The sequence below is a fragment of the Enoplosus armatus genome, chromosome 7 (assembly GCF_043641665.1).
Source record: "Enoplosus armatus isolate fEnoArm2 chromosome 7, fEnoArm2.hap1, whole genome shotgun sequence".
Lineage (NCBI taxonomy): Eukaryota > Metazoa > Chordata > Actinopteri > Centrarchiformes > Enoplosidae > Enoplosus > Enoplosus armatus.
In genome coordinates, this window is record NC_092186.1 from 25,696,556 (window position 1) to 25,712,576 (window position 16,021).

The 16,021-nt window shown below is 42.8% G+C and overlaps 1 protein-coding gene across 1 annotated transcript in view; it reads left to right on the forward strand.

The window, feature by feature from the left end:
- The window catches only part of szt2 (SZT2 subunit of KICSTOR complex), a 93,866-nt gene that overhangs the window by 45,018 nt on the left and 32,827 nt on the right, over positions 1–16,021 (forward strand). Inside the window, exons 48-54 of the mRNA XM_070908515.1 lie at positions 353–471; positions 693–857; positions 2,102–2,186; positions 7,656–7,706; positions 11,275–11,448; positions 14,045–14,236; positions 15,115–15,314. Of these exons, the coding sequence (XP_070764616.1) occupies positions 353–471; positions 693–857; positions 2,102–2,186; positions 7,656–7,706; positions 11,275–11,448; positions 14,045–14,236; positions 15,115–15,314 (986 nt within the window). The remainder of the gene's footprint in view (positions 1–352; positions 472–692; positions 858–2,101; positions 2,187–7,655; positions 7,707–11,274; positions 11,449–14,044; positions 14,237–15,114; positions 15,315–16,021) is intronic.

Sequence of the window (16,021 nt, forward strand, 5' to 3'; positions counted from 1 at the left end):
GGCAAAAAAAAATCTTAACTCAAGATCTACTTATTAGCTTTTTTTCCGGAGCTTTTCAACCGTACCGTCTTTGAATAAAGACCACCCAGATTCCATACTTGAGTTCAATACATCTAATTACATACCTTCGCACATCTAGCCAGCTTCTTGGTAAAGTGGGTATGACTGTTGGATTGCCTGCCACTGAGCAAGGGTGTTTCAGGTGCTGTTAGACGATCCAACAAGCACTTTCTGAAGCATACTGAGACCTTTAATCACTGACATTCAATCATGTTTGTAATCCGCTTGCCGGAACGTTTTGTGTGTTTGCAGCGTGAGGGTGACATAGAGATGTTTCTCACTGTTTGTTCAGGCCCAGAGATCACAGACGAGTTGGTCAAGGTGCTGCGCAAGCGCCTGGATGAGACCACCTTGGACATCATCACCGTCATGCTTGTCAGGAACTGCAAGCTGACACCAGCTGATGTGGAGGTAAATTGCTCTGTTTTGGCAACTGTCATTTTTATAGAAGGAATTGAGGGACCAGCACTTTAAATATTTCCAAATGCAATGTTTGTTTCTGTGTTTCTTTGTGGTTTAGTTCAGTGGGCAAATTGCTCACACTTCCAGGATTATGGGTTTTATTCCCACTGGGGAAATAAAGGTCTTAAACTGCTTTGGACATAAGCATTCACCAAATGTTGTCTTGTCAGTTCATCCAGCCATCAGGATCTCCAGCCACTGAGGTGATGAACTTCAGCCTACCCCAGTACTGTCTTCCCTGGCTGCCCGCTGTGGCTCACTACCTCAGGCAGAACCTCCTGATCTTCCTGCATGTACCCAAGTACACCGACAGCAACACAGCACACCACTTCAAGGTACAATTCAGAGCGACTTTTGCAAGAACATGTAACATAGCGTGCTGGATATCAAACTTTTCTTCCAGAATAAGTTGGTCGACCTTAGAGGAAAATGTTTAATTACAACTTGGCTCTTATTTTGTAGTTTTGTCGCAAAATAGATGGTGCTAGAAGCTTGGTGACGTATTGACGACTTGCAGCTCTAGTAAAAGTAGATGGTGTAACACAGCTATTGACAGCTTCCTCTGGTTTCTCCTGCTCTCTGTTCTCTCAAAGGCCAGCTTTGTCAAGAGGTTTTTGTCTTTGGTCAACCGCACAGATTTGCATGTCAAACCAAAGATGAATTCCAGCAGGAGATGTTTGACATTTTGGGAAATGTGCTATTCGTTTTCCTGCCAAGAGTTAGATGAGGAGATTGATACCATTTTCATGTCAATGCAGTAAATGTGGAGCTAGCGCCAGGAGTTCATTAGCTTAGCTTAGCAGAAAGACTGGAAGCAGGGGGAAACGGCTAGCTTAGCTCTGTCCAAAGTTCAAAAATAAACCTACACCTCTCAAGCTCAATAATTTGTGTGTTACATCTTGTTTGAGTAACCCATACTCAAACAAAAATATGAAAACAATTTGTGGTTTAACTAATGCTAAGCTATAAGCTAATACTCTCACTGTCTCTAAAGGACCCACCCACCGACCCAGTGTGCCTCCTCTACCAAGACATTAGGCACCACTATGTACCATTTTGTTCCAAGATTTTTGTAAAGGAAAAGAAAGAATGTGGCAAAATCTGTGGCGTATTTGTTCAACAGCCATCTAAACACTCATCACAAGAGGATTTGTGATAGCTCCAACGCACAATCCTAGAAGCCGCTGCTGCGTGCTCAATGTCTTAGCAGCAGTGAAAAGGTCTGGGTAATAAAAAAACAAAATAAACAGTCAAGACTTTTCTAAGTCCTCCAACTACTTTGACTGATTTGTTGACTTGTAGAAAAAAAAAAAGAAGTCACTGCTGCTTGCAAATCAAAGATGCCTCCCTGCGTTGATAGGTGGCACTTTGACATATACAAGTGCACTACAAACAGCTCTGTTTAAAGTGATCTGGATTCCAAATGAATAAATCCTAGATATGGGAGGCTCCCAGCTCTGCAAAACTGTGGCAGAGACTGAAATCATTTTGACAAGTCTCATTGTGATGTATGAAATAAATGCTGACTTGTGTGGTTTGAGCTTCCAGGGGCTGATTTGCTCTCCTGTTCTGTCTGCAGCACTACTTTCATTTGAGCAGTGACTTGGCTGACGGCGATATCTACCTCTACAATAAACCTGGAGGCCAGGGGACGGGAGGCAAAGGTAATCACAGTCCACCATCCCAGCATGCCCTCAAAGCCACCAGGCCTCAGTCCTTGTGTGTGTGTGTGTGTGTGTGTGTGTGTGTGTGTGTGTGTGTGTGTGTGTGTGTTTTTACAAAGACAGATATCACCGCAGTGACTCAATGTTCTATTACTTTGTTGGCCTGATTATTAGATGACAACCCCAACTCCCTTTGCAATACCTGTTGTTCCCGACTTCTTGAAGATAAGATGCACTTGGTCTCAGATTGTACGTCCACGTTAGTGCTGAAATGATTAGTCAATTAATGAGCTATTTTGATAATTCACTTTTCAATCAAGAAACCCAAACATTCACCGGTTGCGCGTATTTGCCTTTTCTGTTTTATATCATTGCAAGCTGAATATATTTGGGGTTTTGACCGTTGGTTGGATTAAACAAGACGCTTGAAGACATCACCGCAGACTCCAAGAAGTTGTGATGATTGATTTCCTTTTTTTTTTAATAGTCTAAACCGGTGGTTCCCAACTTGGGGGTCTCGACCCAAAGCTTGATGTGGGGTCGTGAAGCCCTCTTGATTCTAAGGGTCTACGAATTTTTATATATATATATATAAATAAAGTAAATAATTTAATATACCTGCATTTAATTAGTTTCTGTGAAGACAACAACTAAATTAAAGGATTATTTTAGAAGTGTGTATCTTAATTTATTTATTATAACGCCAGGCTTGGACGATTAAAATGTATGTATGAAATTAAAAGAAAATAATTTATCTACAGACACAGACTTGTGTTCCTAAAAATAGGAATATAGGAAAAAAAATCGCCTGATACATTGCAATATCCACAGGATATAGAAATAGTCTGTTCAGAATTTGATAGAAATTTTTAGTTTCACACAAACTTCCTGCAGGTATTAAGGTCACTATTTAGTTTAACTGTACAGTTAATTGTTCTGTGCTGTTATTGTTTTTTTATGCAATGAATGTCGTGAAAATATACAGATATTTCAAAAGAAGTAGGCTACTTTTTTCTCCGTTTTTATGTGGGTGGTGACATGGGGGTCCCTTAAGAAAAAGGTTGGGACCCACTGGTTTAAGCAAAATGGATCGATCATTAACAATTCAAAAGGCAACAGGAGGGTCGACTATGTTGTTCATGTGCTGTTTGGAAGGCGAGGGCGGAAAATTACTGTGGGACAGACGACAATAGAAAAAGACACTGACTTTATGTGGACATGAGATGGAGGTTTGTACACCAAAGGGGAATCCAGGGCTCTGCCGGGACCATTGTTGTGTCAAAGTCTTCTTCCCCCATCAGGGCTTTCCCCTCACCTTGACATGAATCCAACCCTAAAGGGCAACAAAGGGGCAGCTCTCAATATACGCCACAGTCCTGTTTTACAAGTCAAGATGTGTCAACTCTCCAGCAAAGCTGCAATTTTTTTACCACATTCACATCGGCTAATTCTTCTTGTCTGTATGAGGCATCCTGTCCAAATGACGTGGCGCTTTGTGACGTTGTGGGTGAGACCGGCAAAAGCTGTTGAAAGACCCAAAGCTTGTTGAACCACTTCGTAGTTTTTTTTTTTTGGCTTGCTACACTGTCAACCTTAATGTTTCTATAATCTGTCTTCATCTGTTGAAGTTTTCCCCTTCCTGCACTGTTTGGCTGTTTGTTGTATCCTCACTTCTGCCAGATGCTGAGAACTATTCTGGTCCACCTTTGGCTTTCACCGTTTGCCAATGAGGACTTGGGCATGTTCTTCTCTGTTAAAGTATAGGTTGCCCTTGTGGATACAGATGCAGTAGAGTATTGGTGGTTACTGTTGTTGTGCTTGTTTTAGTCATCCCTGTTGTGATGTGACAACACATCTGTTTGCTGGCTGAAAGGACCTGGAACCAGTTCCCAAATTTAGTTCCAAGGACTCAAGAGCAAAACCCAGGACAATGGCATTATGTTGCGTTAAATTCCTGCAGTAGAAAGAGGCTAAAAGAGAGGCTATCCATGTGTGAAACTGTTTTTAAAAAACAAAATTAGTCATGTGTAATCAGGACAGGAAATGGATCACAAGAGGCAGACGTTTGAAAAAACTTGAATACTCAGTGGATACCTGGATACATTCTCTTTCTTTTCTTTAGTCTTTGTTTTGTCCCTAAACCTTGTCTGGACTGATACATTTCCTTCGTCTACTTCACAAAATAGTTCAAGCTCCCCATGTTTACTAAGAGCAAATCCTTTATTGGAAACTTTGCCATAAGCTCAGGTTTTGGTTTTTGAGATTTTCATTGGCTCCTCTCTCCTATTGTTGAGCTGCCGGTTTGGAGGCAGTGTGGTATCATAGGATATGCTGACAGTTTCTTTTCTAACTCCCACATTCAATTCAGAACATGTTTCCTCTGCTTGTCTGGCATTAACAGAAACTACTACACTCTTCTTCTCTTCGCTGTTCACACAGTGCTCATTTCTTTGACGTTTCTCTATCAGTTGATTGCCTTTTTTTTGTTCCGCTCTCAGTGTTATTTTCAGGCATGTGTTTGCATTTGGACTGCCAACCTAAGTCGCTCTCTTACCAGAGATGACCTTCCTGTTGCAGGAAAGCATCTCAGCTGTCTTGTTCATAGAGTGCTGCAGGGAAGATGTATTTTTGTAGGCCATCCCTGAAGTTAGCATCGCCCTGGTTCCCTCGACTAAAAGCCAATGGGATTTTTCCGTAGGATTTTGGATTATTGCAGAAAATAAGCTCTGTGACAAAACAAAAGTTTATGATACTTACATGTTTTGTTCAGCAAGTTAATCTTCACTAATGAACACCACTTTTATGATTTTTGAGGCGTAAATGGAATCGCCAGAAGTAAAAAGCTAACGTTAGGCTATAAAGGAACTACAGCACGGTCGCATTACTTCAATGTCACACCACTAAGCTTATATATAGATATAGATATAGATATATCGACAGATAGATATAGAGTACAAACACAACGAGGCTGTAAAGGCGGACTAGTGAGTAGATGACTTTCCGTGTTCGGCATGAAGATGTTTATGTCCGCGACAACCTCTGTAGTCTCATTTTGCCGCTTGTTAGCAACCGCCTTTTTTAAGACACGTAAAAGCTTCAAAATTCAGAAGTGGGGGGTATCTACTGACGTATTTTATGTCATAGAACAAAACATTGAAATCTCTTCAGCTTGTGTGTAACCACAGACCTTATTTCAGGCATCTAACCAAAAAACATTTCAAAAAAATCCCACTGACTTCCAGACGAGGGCACCGGAAGTGTAAAAATGGGAACTCATTTATGGGTTTTGGGACTCATTCCTGCCGCACTCTATTACATGTTAAGTTCGTTGACAAGGCAAGATTGTGTGACTAGCAGGAGCACCGGGTTGCCGACCGTTCAGTGTGGTCGCTCGCTCATGACTGTGAGGTGAACAGTCAGTGCCGTCTGTCATTTCATACTTGTGTGGAAAACAAATCAAGATGAGATGAAGTTCAGCTAAGCTCTCTGTTTTGTCACTTTCACAGAACTGATCAATGCCACATCATATTGCAGTTCTCTCTCATTTATCAGTATGCTCATGTCATCTGCTGGCATTTGAAGTCCGTTAAAAGGGGAGTGCCGATTCAACAGCTCCCACCAAAGTATGGATGTAAACGATGAGTTTGCTGAATTAAAACCTTCATTTATAACTGCTGATATTTTTTATAATGTGCTACCTTGCGTTGCCATTTTAACTTTAACATTTAGCTCTTAATCACAGTGCTACATTTTCATTTGCAGAACACATTATCCTGGGTGGGCTGGCTAGCGGGTTTGTTCCATTAAGCCAAAGCAAAGAAACCGCCTACAGTCAGGCTGTTGTTTCCTCTCAGTGCAGTTAAAAAGTTATAGGCAGAGGAGTGGACTCCAGTCACAGGACTTGGACTTGACTTTGACTCCTCCAGTCATGAATCTGACTGAAAAGTTCCCTAATAGGAATAATACTTTCATGGCAATCAGCTGTTTAGCCACGTGATTGCTTTAGGGTTTACCAGTAGATTAGGATTGTGGTTTTACTGGACCACTACCAAATGTGTGCCCAGTAAGTTAGCTATCAATCACAATCAGGTTCATTGCCAAGTAGGTTTTCACATACAAGGATTTTGTATTTTGTATATCGGTGCAGAACAACAAACATAGTGAGTAGAAAATATAAAGAAAGATGAAGCAAGCACCGCAAGTCAAGGTGGGGGTGGCTGGGAGGGTTTCGGCCACAGTCTCTGGGGCTGACATTAAGAGTTTGTTCCTTCTCCTGCACTCATTCGACTTGCTGTCTAACTACGTTTTTAATTGCTGTGAGGAGAAGCTCTGACTCCGTCTCATTAGTTTTTAGCAACTCCAGAACAAAGTGTTTAAGTTATGTGATGTTACCTGCTCCCTGCCCCGTGTGTGAAATAACTCACAGTTGACACTCAGTGTCAGACAGCTGAAGCGGTGCGAGGTGCCCAGACTCACCTGTGTTTCCTGTCAGCCAATTAATTAAGTGCTTTCTAATGACTCCTGCCAGCTGAACCCAAACGCAACCCTTTACTTGGGGTAGATAGAGAGTGATGAGACCAATATAATAGAATATTGCTTATAATATCTCTCACCCAACGGCTAGTGATGAGATTCTCCGATAAGATCACAGAATTGAATGAACCTCTGCTATGAGAAGCAGTAATGGGTATCTTCCAAAGTTTCATTGTGTTTCCTTGCTGAGCTGTGGCAAAAGGGAAACTGTCTGGTAATCTCTAGTGGGTTTGTTGCTGGAACTGGTGTGATACTCGGGGTTGCGCTCAGACTAAAAGTAGAAATCGACGTCGGAGCGTTTCTGAGGTCCGTGTTCATTTGAGCCGCTGTACCAGCTGTACATCTTGGCAGTAATGTACACTGAGAGTGTGTTTGGGTGAGCCTCAAAACTTCAGACCCGTCTCTTTTTTGTTGTTGTTATGATCTTGAACTGGATCCATAATCGCTGAGGTTAGGTAGGGTTCAGGTCATAGGTCTAGAAAAGAAGATAAATGCTCTAGTACAAAATCGGCTAACACTGGAGCCCCACGATAGCTTTAGACCTTTTTAGAATGCATTTTTGCATGAATCAGTGACTGTGGATTTTGTCTCATATTTTACATGTATGGAGGGAATCACTTCATGAATTAGAAGAATGATCGCAGACAAACAATAATTCCAACATATCCTTTGAAACTACTACATGTAGAATTTGAAAATAGTCATGAAGGTCACTGGTCTTTAAATCTACTAGCAACTAGTGGAGGTGGAAGCAAACCACAGCACATGGAGGGACACTCCACACCCAAAGGTCCTGTGAGGATTTGAACCTATGACCTTCTTACTACTAAGCCACCCCTGCTTGGAGTTTACTGATGTCAAACTGGATTAGAAGTGAACACATTGCATTGGTGCATCCCTAATGCTGTTCTCTGGGTGTCTCTGATGTTGGCCCAGGTACCATGTCGGAGCTGGTTCAGCAACTCTTCCCACCTTCTCAGTTTAAAGGTACCACCACATGTCTTCTTCTGTCCCCTTTACAACCTTTTACACCCATCGTGTTGAGTCCATGCTGCTGCTGCCCCCCCCCCCACATGTGCTCTGCTCTTGGGCTTTTTTTTTTTTCCTTCTTCATGGCATTCCTTTGCAGTGCTGTACGTCCTTCAGTTAAGGCTTCCCTCAGCATATATATATACGTTTTTTATTAAGAACTGTATTCATCTTTGAGTTGCCTTTTTTGATTTGGCATGGACCTCCCAAGGTGCATGAAGTGTGGCGTTTCTGGTGTTTGAGTCAGTAGTGTTTCTCTGCTGTTGAGCTTTACTGTACATTTGTCCTAGACTGGCTTTTGTCGCACTGACTCCTGCTTCAAAGACCCTAACACAACCACAAAACGTATTCATACCCTCTGATCTATATTCCACTTCACTCAGCCCTTCTGCACCTGCTGCACGTACACGAACCAAAAATAGCAGGTGCGCTTGGAGACGCCCACACAGCCTATGTGCCCAAGACCTACTGGTTTGCACTTGAAATAGGGCCCTAAGGCTTGTTGAATAAACCTAATGCAGTGATGCCCTAAAGAACCTGAATTTTTTCAGGCAAGGCAGCAGTTTGTGATTTCTAAAATGTAGTTTTTGTTTGGCCGAGCCTTCTTTGAAATATCAGCCTATTAGGAAAATATCTAAAAAATAATCTGTGTTCATACACTGTGCAGGAATGGCCAAGAGTAACCTCAGAGTGATAGTCACTGTCTCAAAGCTGGACCATGCCGGCCTTGAGTCACAAATTGAGTTCCATCACTTTCAGTCTGCCCATTTAAGTTACTGTTGTAGCAATCATCGGCCTCATTTCCCCCGTTGACACGGACAGCCATCATGAGCCACCGGTCACTAAGGCAGTGTGGGATGGATGGAGCATGCTCGGCTGTATTCATATTGACTGAACTCAGTCAAGTGTCAAGAAAAGCACCCGTCCTCGCAGACACGTCACACAAAATTGCCCATTTCGAGATGCAGAGTCTCTGTGACATTGAGTTGCTGCTTGAACTCAGCTTCGGCGTCTTGTACAAATAAAGGCGTGACACCTAAAGTTCCTTCACAGAGCCGGTTTGCCTCATTCCTCGCTTCTTTGCACAAGTGCGAAGCGAGCTTCCACTGTGAGGAATCAACTTACATTTGTGGAGTTCAAATTGTAATCAACTAACAAGTAAAAATTGAGCCATTTCCAATACATTTTAGTTGAGTGAGTAGTCTTATGGAAGCCCAATACTCATGTTGAGTTATGCTTTGACCCGTCAGTGGGCCCTGCAGTGTGTTGTGCTGTCATTCTGAGCCCGCTGACAGGCCACACCATTCTGTAGCCCCTGATCTCATGTACCTTTTAAGCAAGAATCAAGGTCATTTATTTGTCATATTACAACACAGGGTCTGCGTCTGGGGGAATATAAACAGCAGCAACAAGATAGTGTTGATACCTGGGGGGAACATTGTCCATCAACTTTGACTACGGTTGAGCATCATTGATGTGATGAGTCCACCTCCCCTCGTCTTGCAGGAGTCTTGGGTTCTGTCGGCGTGGAACGTGGTCGCGTCCGTTAAGTTGCCTTTAACTCCTAATCTCAGCCAGGCAAAGAGGAGCTGCTCTGCTGCTTAAACGGACCTTATTTAACCTACTTAACCGACATTGGCTGGCCCCGCTGACTGAGTGTCACCTGAATGCCGTGGCTCACTCAGTTCCATCAGTCTAGCCGCCATCCCTGCTTATTTTACTTCCACTAGTTTGACAACAAGCCACTGATCAGCTCTGCCATCAGAAGAGGGGACCTAACTTATCTTTAAACGGCCTTTTATTAATCCCTGCCAAAGAGCAGATACACAACTGCTTGGCCAGGCCTCGGTTGTCCAGCCAACACCACTGTTTATCTTCTTAACCAGTAATAAACCCTGCAGAATTAGAAGCAATGACAGTAGAGCTTTACTCTTTGGATTGATTTTGCCATGAAGCAAACTAACCTCATTAACCAATGTATGACTCACCAGTAGTTGTAACTAGAGCTGCAACGATTACTCAATTAATTGATCAAAAGAAAATTAGTTGCCGATTTTTTTTTTGATAATCGATAAATCGTTTCATTTTTCAAGCAAAAATGTAAATTGTCAAACGTTCGCTGGTCTCAGCTTCTTAAATGTGAGGATTTGCTGCTTTTCTTTGACAGTAAATGAAGAGTCTTTTGGTTTTGAACTGTTGGTTGGACAAAAGAAGCAATTTGAAGGTGTCACTTTGGGCTCTGGGAAATTGTGATAAGCATTTTTCACTTTTTTTTTACTAAACGATCCATTTCGGCAGATTCATCGATAATGAAAATAATCGCTAGTTGCAGCCCTTCAGCACCATCTGTGAAGAGGGTTCGTGCAATCCCTGTCCCTGCCTTTCGCGGCTCAGGCGCCCCACGTCTGGTCTGTACGTTGATACTTTGAGCTGTCGGGCCGACTGCGAAGACGTGGGATGTCATTGGTGTCCGCAGCCACGCTGAACACCGGAGCATTTGTCAGTGCAGTTATGGATATGTACACCTTCCCGCCATTTCAGTAATTCTGGATATGATGGTGTCTTTATTTGGCAGTCCATCAACTAAACCTGTGCACTGTTGCGAAAAGCCTCCTTTTGTATATTCTATTTTTGTGTCTGTGAATGGTTTCCCACATTTAGAAATACGCTCAGCAACTTTATGTTGCCATTCTGTAGCCTGATTTTTGGAGGTACACCTTTTATAGCATTTTTCAGATAATCTTAAATGTATTATTAGGGTCATTTGAAAGTTGTGTGCAATCAATTCAGTTGACTTTACTGACCACACTTCAAGTGATTTGTATAGCTTTTTTGTGCTAGTAATTGTTCCAACTCCAATATTGGGAGATTACAATAACAATTACATTCTCTCAAAAGCTTCCAGTAGCCAGTATTCCTAATCTTTTTATACATATGATAATAGCTTGTGTCAATGTCTTGTCCGATAAATGAAACATCCTTATAAATAAAGCACCCTGTGTTGTCGATGTATATAATGTGGTCATTTTGGTGGCTGTTACCACAAGGAGCATTTTCTGTTTGAGAAGGCATTTCTGAAACGCATCTGTGTCTTTTGTCTGTCCTGCCTGTAAGGGCAAGACCCCCCCCCCTTCCCCCACCGCCCGCTCCATGCATGGTGCTGCTTACTCATTGTGTGCAATAATGGCCAGTGCCAAAGCTGACACATCCAGCAGTACTGTCTGACACAAGCAGCGTTACAGGGCAGCTATGCTTTATCGTCAAAGACTCACTGCTCATTGTAATGTGACAAAACAGAAGAATAAGGTGACAGACACCATGGCAATTAATTAATTAATGAAATTATTGTTATTATATTTTTGGATGTTTGCTTAATAACCCCGGGGCTGTATGAAAATGGCTTTGCTGTCAAGGATCTTTGTGTAATTGCAAAGGAAAGAAAATCGTCGTGACTCAGGGGATAATAGAAATTGAAAACCTTATAAGCTGCCGTTGGTCATTTTAACATATTCCACTGCTCTTTCAGGTATTGCCTGCATCGCCCTCTCATTTGTGGACGCCCATGGTCGTCCCCTTCAGGTTCCAGCCCAGGACTGTACCACCCTGCAGAGACCAGAGAACTGCGCGGCCCCCCTTCATCCAGACAATTTCAATGAGCTGACCACCGTGGGTAAAGTGTACTCCATCAACGTCGGCTCAGGTACAGGTTAACACAATCCAAACTTAATTTGGGCTGCGTTGTGAAATGGCTGGCGCTGGTCTCTTGGGTGATGGTTAGGGAGACAGGAAACATGTGGAGAGAGAACCAACCACCGGCTTAGACAGCTTTTTGTCTGAAATCCCACAAGTCACAAGCACTAAGCACCCAGCAAGTACAAAACAATGCTGGCTCGGGGCACAGGGGTAAAAAATGACTGGTTTAGGATGGACTATGGAAAATAAGGGTGTGAAGCATGTTTGCTGGTATGCCATGCAAATGAGACGAAAGAAATATATACATACGATGGATTAAAAATTCAAATGTTCTGTTCCCCTGCTCCTTTTTGGAATTTCCCATTATGCAAACTCTCTGTTGTGTTCTTAAAGCAACCTCCAGTAATGTAGTATTAAACTAAGTAAAGTCGGTCAACTCGTAAGATGGGGTTTTGAGGGAACGGAGACTGACATATCTGACTTTTAGGCCCTAGTGTGGGCCAAACAAAAATGTCCACCTCTCATAATGCAATTTATTCCATATTTCCGTTCTTCTTAATCCAACTAACCAAGGGAGACGATGTGCAAGGTGAAGGTTGCGTGACATACGGAGACAAGCTTTTCGGTAGCCTTGCTAACTGGGCTAACGTTACTAATACTATAAGAAGGTAATCAGAGGTTTGGTCATGTGACTCTTGTCCTGCACACATCATAGCAGTCTCTGGAAAGTCTCCTGAAGCGATGGTGCCATTTGGACTTTTTGACAGTAGCTTGAGAGTCGGTTCACGATGTGAGTCAGACCACCTCCAGATGTGGTCCGGGCGATCTGATTGCAATGTGTTCAGTGTGTATTAATATGTGTTTTCTTTGATCCAGATATCCAGATCCAGATTACATTAGTTAATAGCAGGTGGCAATGGGGTCTTTAAAGTGTCCAAACCCAGGCTGACATATAGTGACTTCTTCAGGGTTCTTCTCTCAGACTTGGCAAAGCCCCTACAAATCCACAGAAGACATTATACGACTGAGTACCACTAACCAAGTCTAGTCAACTGGATTTGCTGTCCTTTTAGAATTACAAACTAATGTTGAGCTCCAAGTCATGGGTTTTCACATTGTTCTTTATCATCTTACTTCAATTCCATTCAATTTTATTTATATAGCGGCAAATCACAACAAAAGTCATCTCATGACACTTTACAAATAGAGCAGGTCTAGACCGACCCTTTACAATGTTATTACAGAGACCCAACAGTTCCCACCATGAGCAAGCACTATGGAGACAGTGGCAAGGAAAACCTTTTTTAACAATCATATCAATGCTGGATTTGATTATGCTACAAGGTTACAGCCAGTGCCAGGAGTCATTCTACTGTATAAACTGCACTCATTTACAAAAAAGGATTAATTGCAGTAATAAACGTCAAGCTACGTCACGGGTAACAGTCCGGCTATTAAATTTCAAGTCTAAATATTAAAGGCCCCTAAAACTGAAGGAGTAAATCTTCGTGGTTAATGAATACAACTCTGTAAGATGAAGAGATTTCTGTTCCTGGAGGCTAAATTAGTCAATGTGACACTGCACCACAGGGCCATAAATCAAAATTAAATCTTAAGTTTTGGGGGTTTATTAATAAAGTGGCGTCGTTTGGTGTTGCAGCAGGAATAAGACAACAACTAAGACTCCAGCTGTTTGGTTTGGGACATTAAAAATGGAGCCATCCTCCAATGGTGGCTTTAATTCATTAAAACTGTACTGTGCAGCGACAATCATAATAGATTTCCCCATCTGTGCTATTGTATATTATTTGAAGACATGTTAATGAAAGGCTACCCAAAATACTGAAGGTGTGCATGATGCGTAATTTTGATGAAACACTGGTTACTGCTGGGATCAAAATGGAGTGTATGAGGACAGATGGCAGGAAGACCTTTAGCATTGGTGCCAGACCACAGAGATGGCAACGGCTATCCCTCATAATGTCTTCCATCCAAAGATGTGGCAGTATTATTCTGTTTATCAGCCTGACAATTGAAGTGGAAGAGGTCTGAGTGTAAGGCAAAGCCTGACATAGAGGGAGTGGTGTGGATCTTCATTGGCTTGTACTTTGTATGTGTTATGTCATTGTAATTGTTGTTTTAAACATCAATATATCATAGTCAGAATAATCGTGGTCCTTCTGAAATAAAGGGTTAGTCAGTCCACAGAGAAATGAAACACAGCCCGTATTCAGACACTGTGCCTTTAAACGAGTCGTCAGGACGTCCGTAAGGTTGTGATGTCACAGTTATACAGCCGTCGCACTCAGCCACGCCCCCCGGCAGGTCATCTGATCCAGGCACAGCACCACCCACCAAGTACAAGGAGGCTCATCCACCCGCTCAGTCTGTCTGAGTTATTGGAGCGCTCTGCTCAGGAACTACTCTTCAGGTGTTTGGAGGTTGTTCAGTTTGAGAGCTGAGATGAGCATAATATGGGACCTTTTAATGTTTGTTTTATCCATTTGTTTTCATGTTAATGTCTGGGAGTCCTAAGTGAAAGGCAGAGCGTTAAAACACACCAGTCACTGTCCTCTGTGTTGTGTCTGCTTGTCTTCCAACAGAGCCACAGCTATACGTGCGCTTTGACATCTGGGAACAAGGCAACGTCAGCCCCTTACAGCTGAGTGACAAACTGCAGGGGGCGCTGCGCCACGCACTCTGTGATGTTGTCATGGAGCTCAAAGTCTTGCCGAATCCCCTTTGCGTGGGGGTGCTCTGCCCGGCACCCAAAGCTCAGAAGGAAGAGGCGAAAGGTGAGGTCATCACCAGATGGTTGTTTGTTTACCTGCAGCAGAAGGACACTGTATAACAACCATGCAATCCAATAAAAGCCTACAATGTAACGTGACCCAGTGGACCACCACCCATATTAATCAACCTCTCTCTCAGGGGGCATTGTCAACGGGCGTAGTCGAAAATGCCTCTGGACGCTACAACCAATCAGAGCAACGAAACTTGTGACGTAGCGGTAGGCTGCTAGGCTAGCTAACTATCGTCCAGTTTGTTTATTTCTTTATTTCTTTATTTAAAAGGGACAATGGACAGTCATTGACTGTCCCAGAGTTAGCTAGGTAGCTAAATTTCGTCAGCACTCCCTGTGCATACTGACGCGGTAGTGGATTCAGAATGTTCCACATCAGTGGCAGCCATCTTGGTTGTTCACGGCGCTTAAACCCGCCCCATATTAGATAAACGCTTGTGATTGGCTCGACCTCAATCAGGCTGGATGGAAAGCTGTCTGAACGAGAGGGGGGTGCCGGACGCATCTGCCACAGCAAATAAAACATGAGCTCGCAGGTTGGTCTGGTTCCCAGGTGATGGTACTGCCAAACTACTACTTCATTTCATACACAAAGCGTTAGTTTGTTAGTCCAGTTAAACACATTGCTTCACTCTGGGCCTTATGTATCTACATGGATGCAGACGATTGGCGCAGTCAAAGAAAGAGAGACATTTCTTTAAAAAAAATGAATTTGTCAACAAAATGCCCTGAAACTGACCTGACGCCTGAAGCTTTGTGGGGGACCTGTCAGGTTGAGTAGCGGAACTCAAAACTGACGCGGGTCACTCCACTTAAATATAAATGCCTGCTCCTCTTCTGTGTTCCTCTCTTTCTAAAATGTCTCTTCAGGACTGTTGATTCCTTTGGCTGAGGTGAAGGAGGTGAAGGACAGCCCCAGGCAGCGCAGTGCCTCGCGAGTCTTTAAAACCAGCCCTTCTCCCATCGCCTTAACCCAAGCCACAGGGAGCACCCCCATGACGGGGACCAGCACACCCGAGTCCACCACACCCACCAGCAAGAGCACCCGCCGGAGCTTCTGGGACATACTGGTCAGTTCCTCCGGAGGTTATATGCTGTGATTTCTTTTCATTTGCTGAAATAATAACTAAACTGAAACCACCTACCCACTGACGTTACTCAGTGTTTTCTGTTCAGCGTTAATAATTCAAGACCAAAATGTTCTGAACAATTACAAGCCCACCTCTAAACTGAAAAAACTCAGCAGTGCTTTAAATTGTTTGCCTCAGATCTTTTAAGATTGAAGTATTTTCAGTGGGCAGTTTGGAGTGTGCCTCAGGGATAATTATGATTAAATCATGAAATTGAATAAAAAAACAATTACAATTGTGCACCATTCATGCATTTGAAGAAAAATATTTTACTTATATTTAACTTTTAGGACACCCTATAAGCAGACGTGTATTACAAGTTTACATCATTCATTTATTTAATACTGTTGCACCGGTCTTGCAACACATAAAGCCCACATGGAGTCATGACAGTCTTAGACATCCAGATCTACCTCTCTGCTGGAAACTCGATGACCTCCACCTAGACCAGCATGTTAAAATAGTGATTATCCAGTATAAAAAGTATCAAACGCACCACTTGTGAGTTTGATTCTTCATTCATCACTTTTGTGGCACCTCTGATCTGTGCTGAGACTTCATTATTCCATACGAGCCAGGGCACCGAGATCTGAGAATCCTCCTACTATACGCGGCTTATATTGGGCATTTCCTTCCCCATCCTCGCA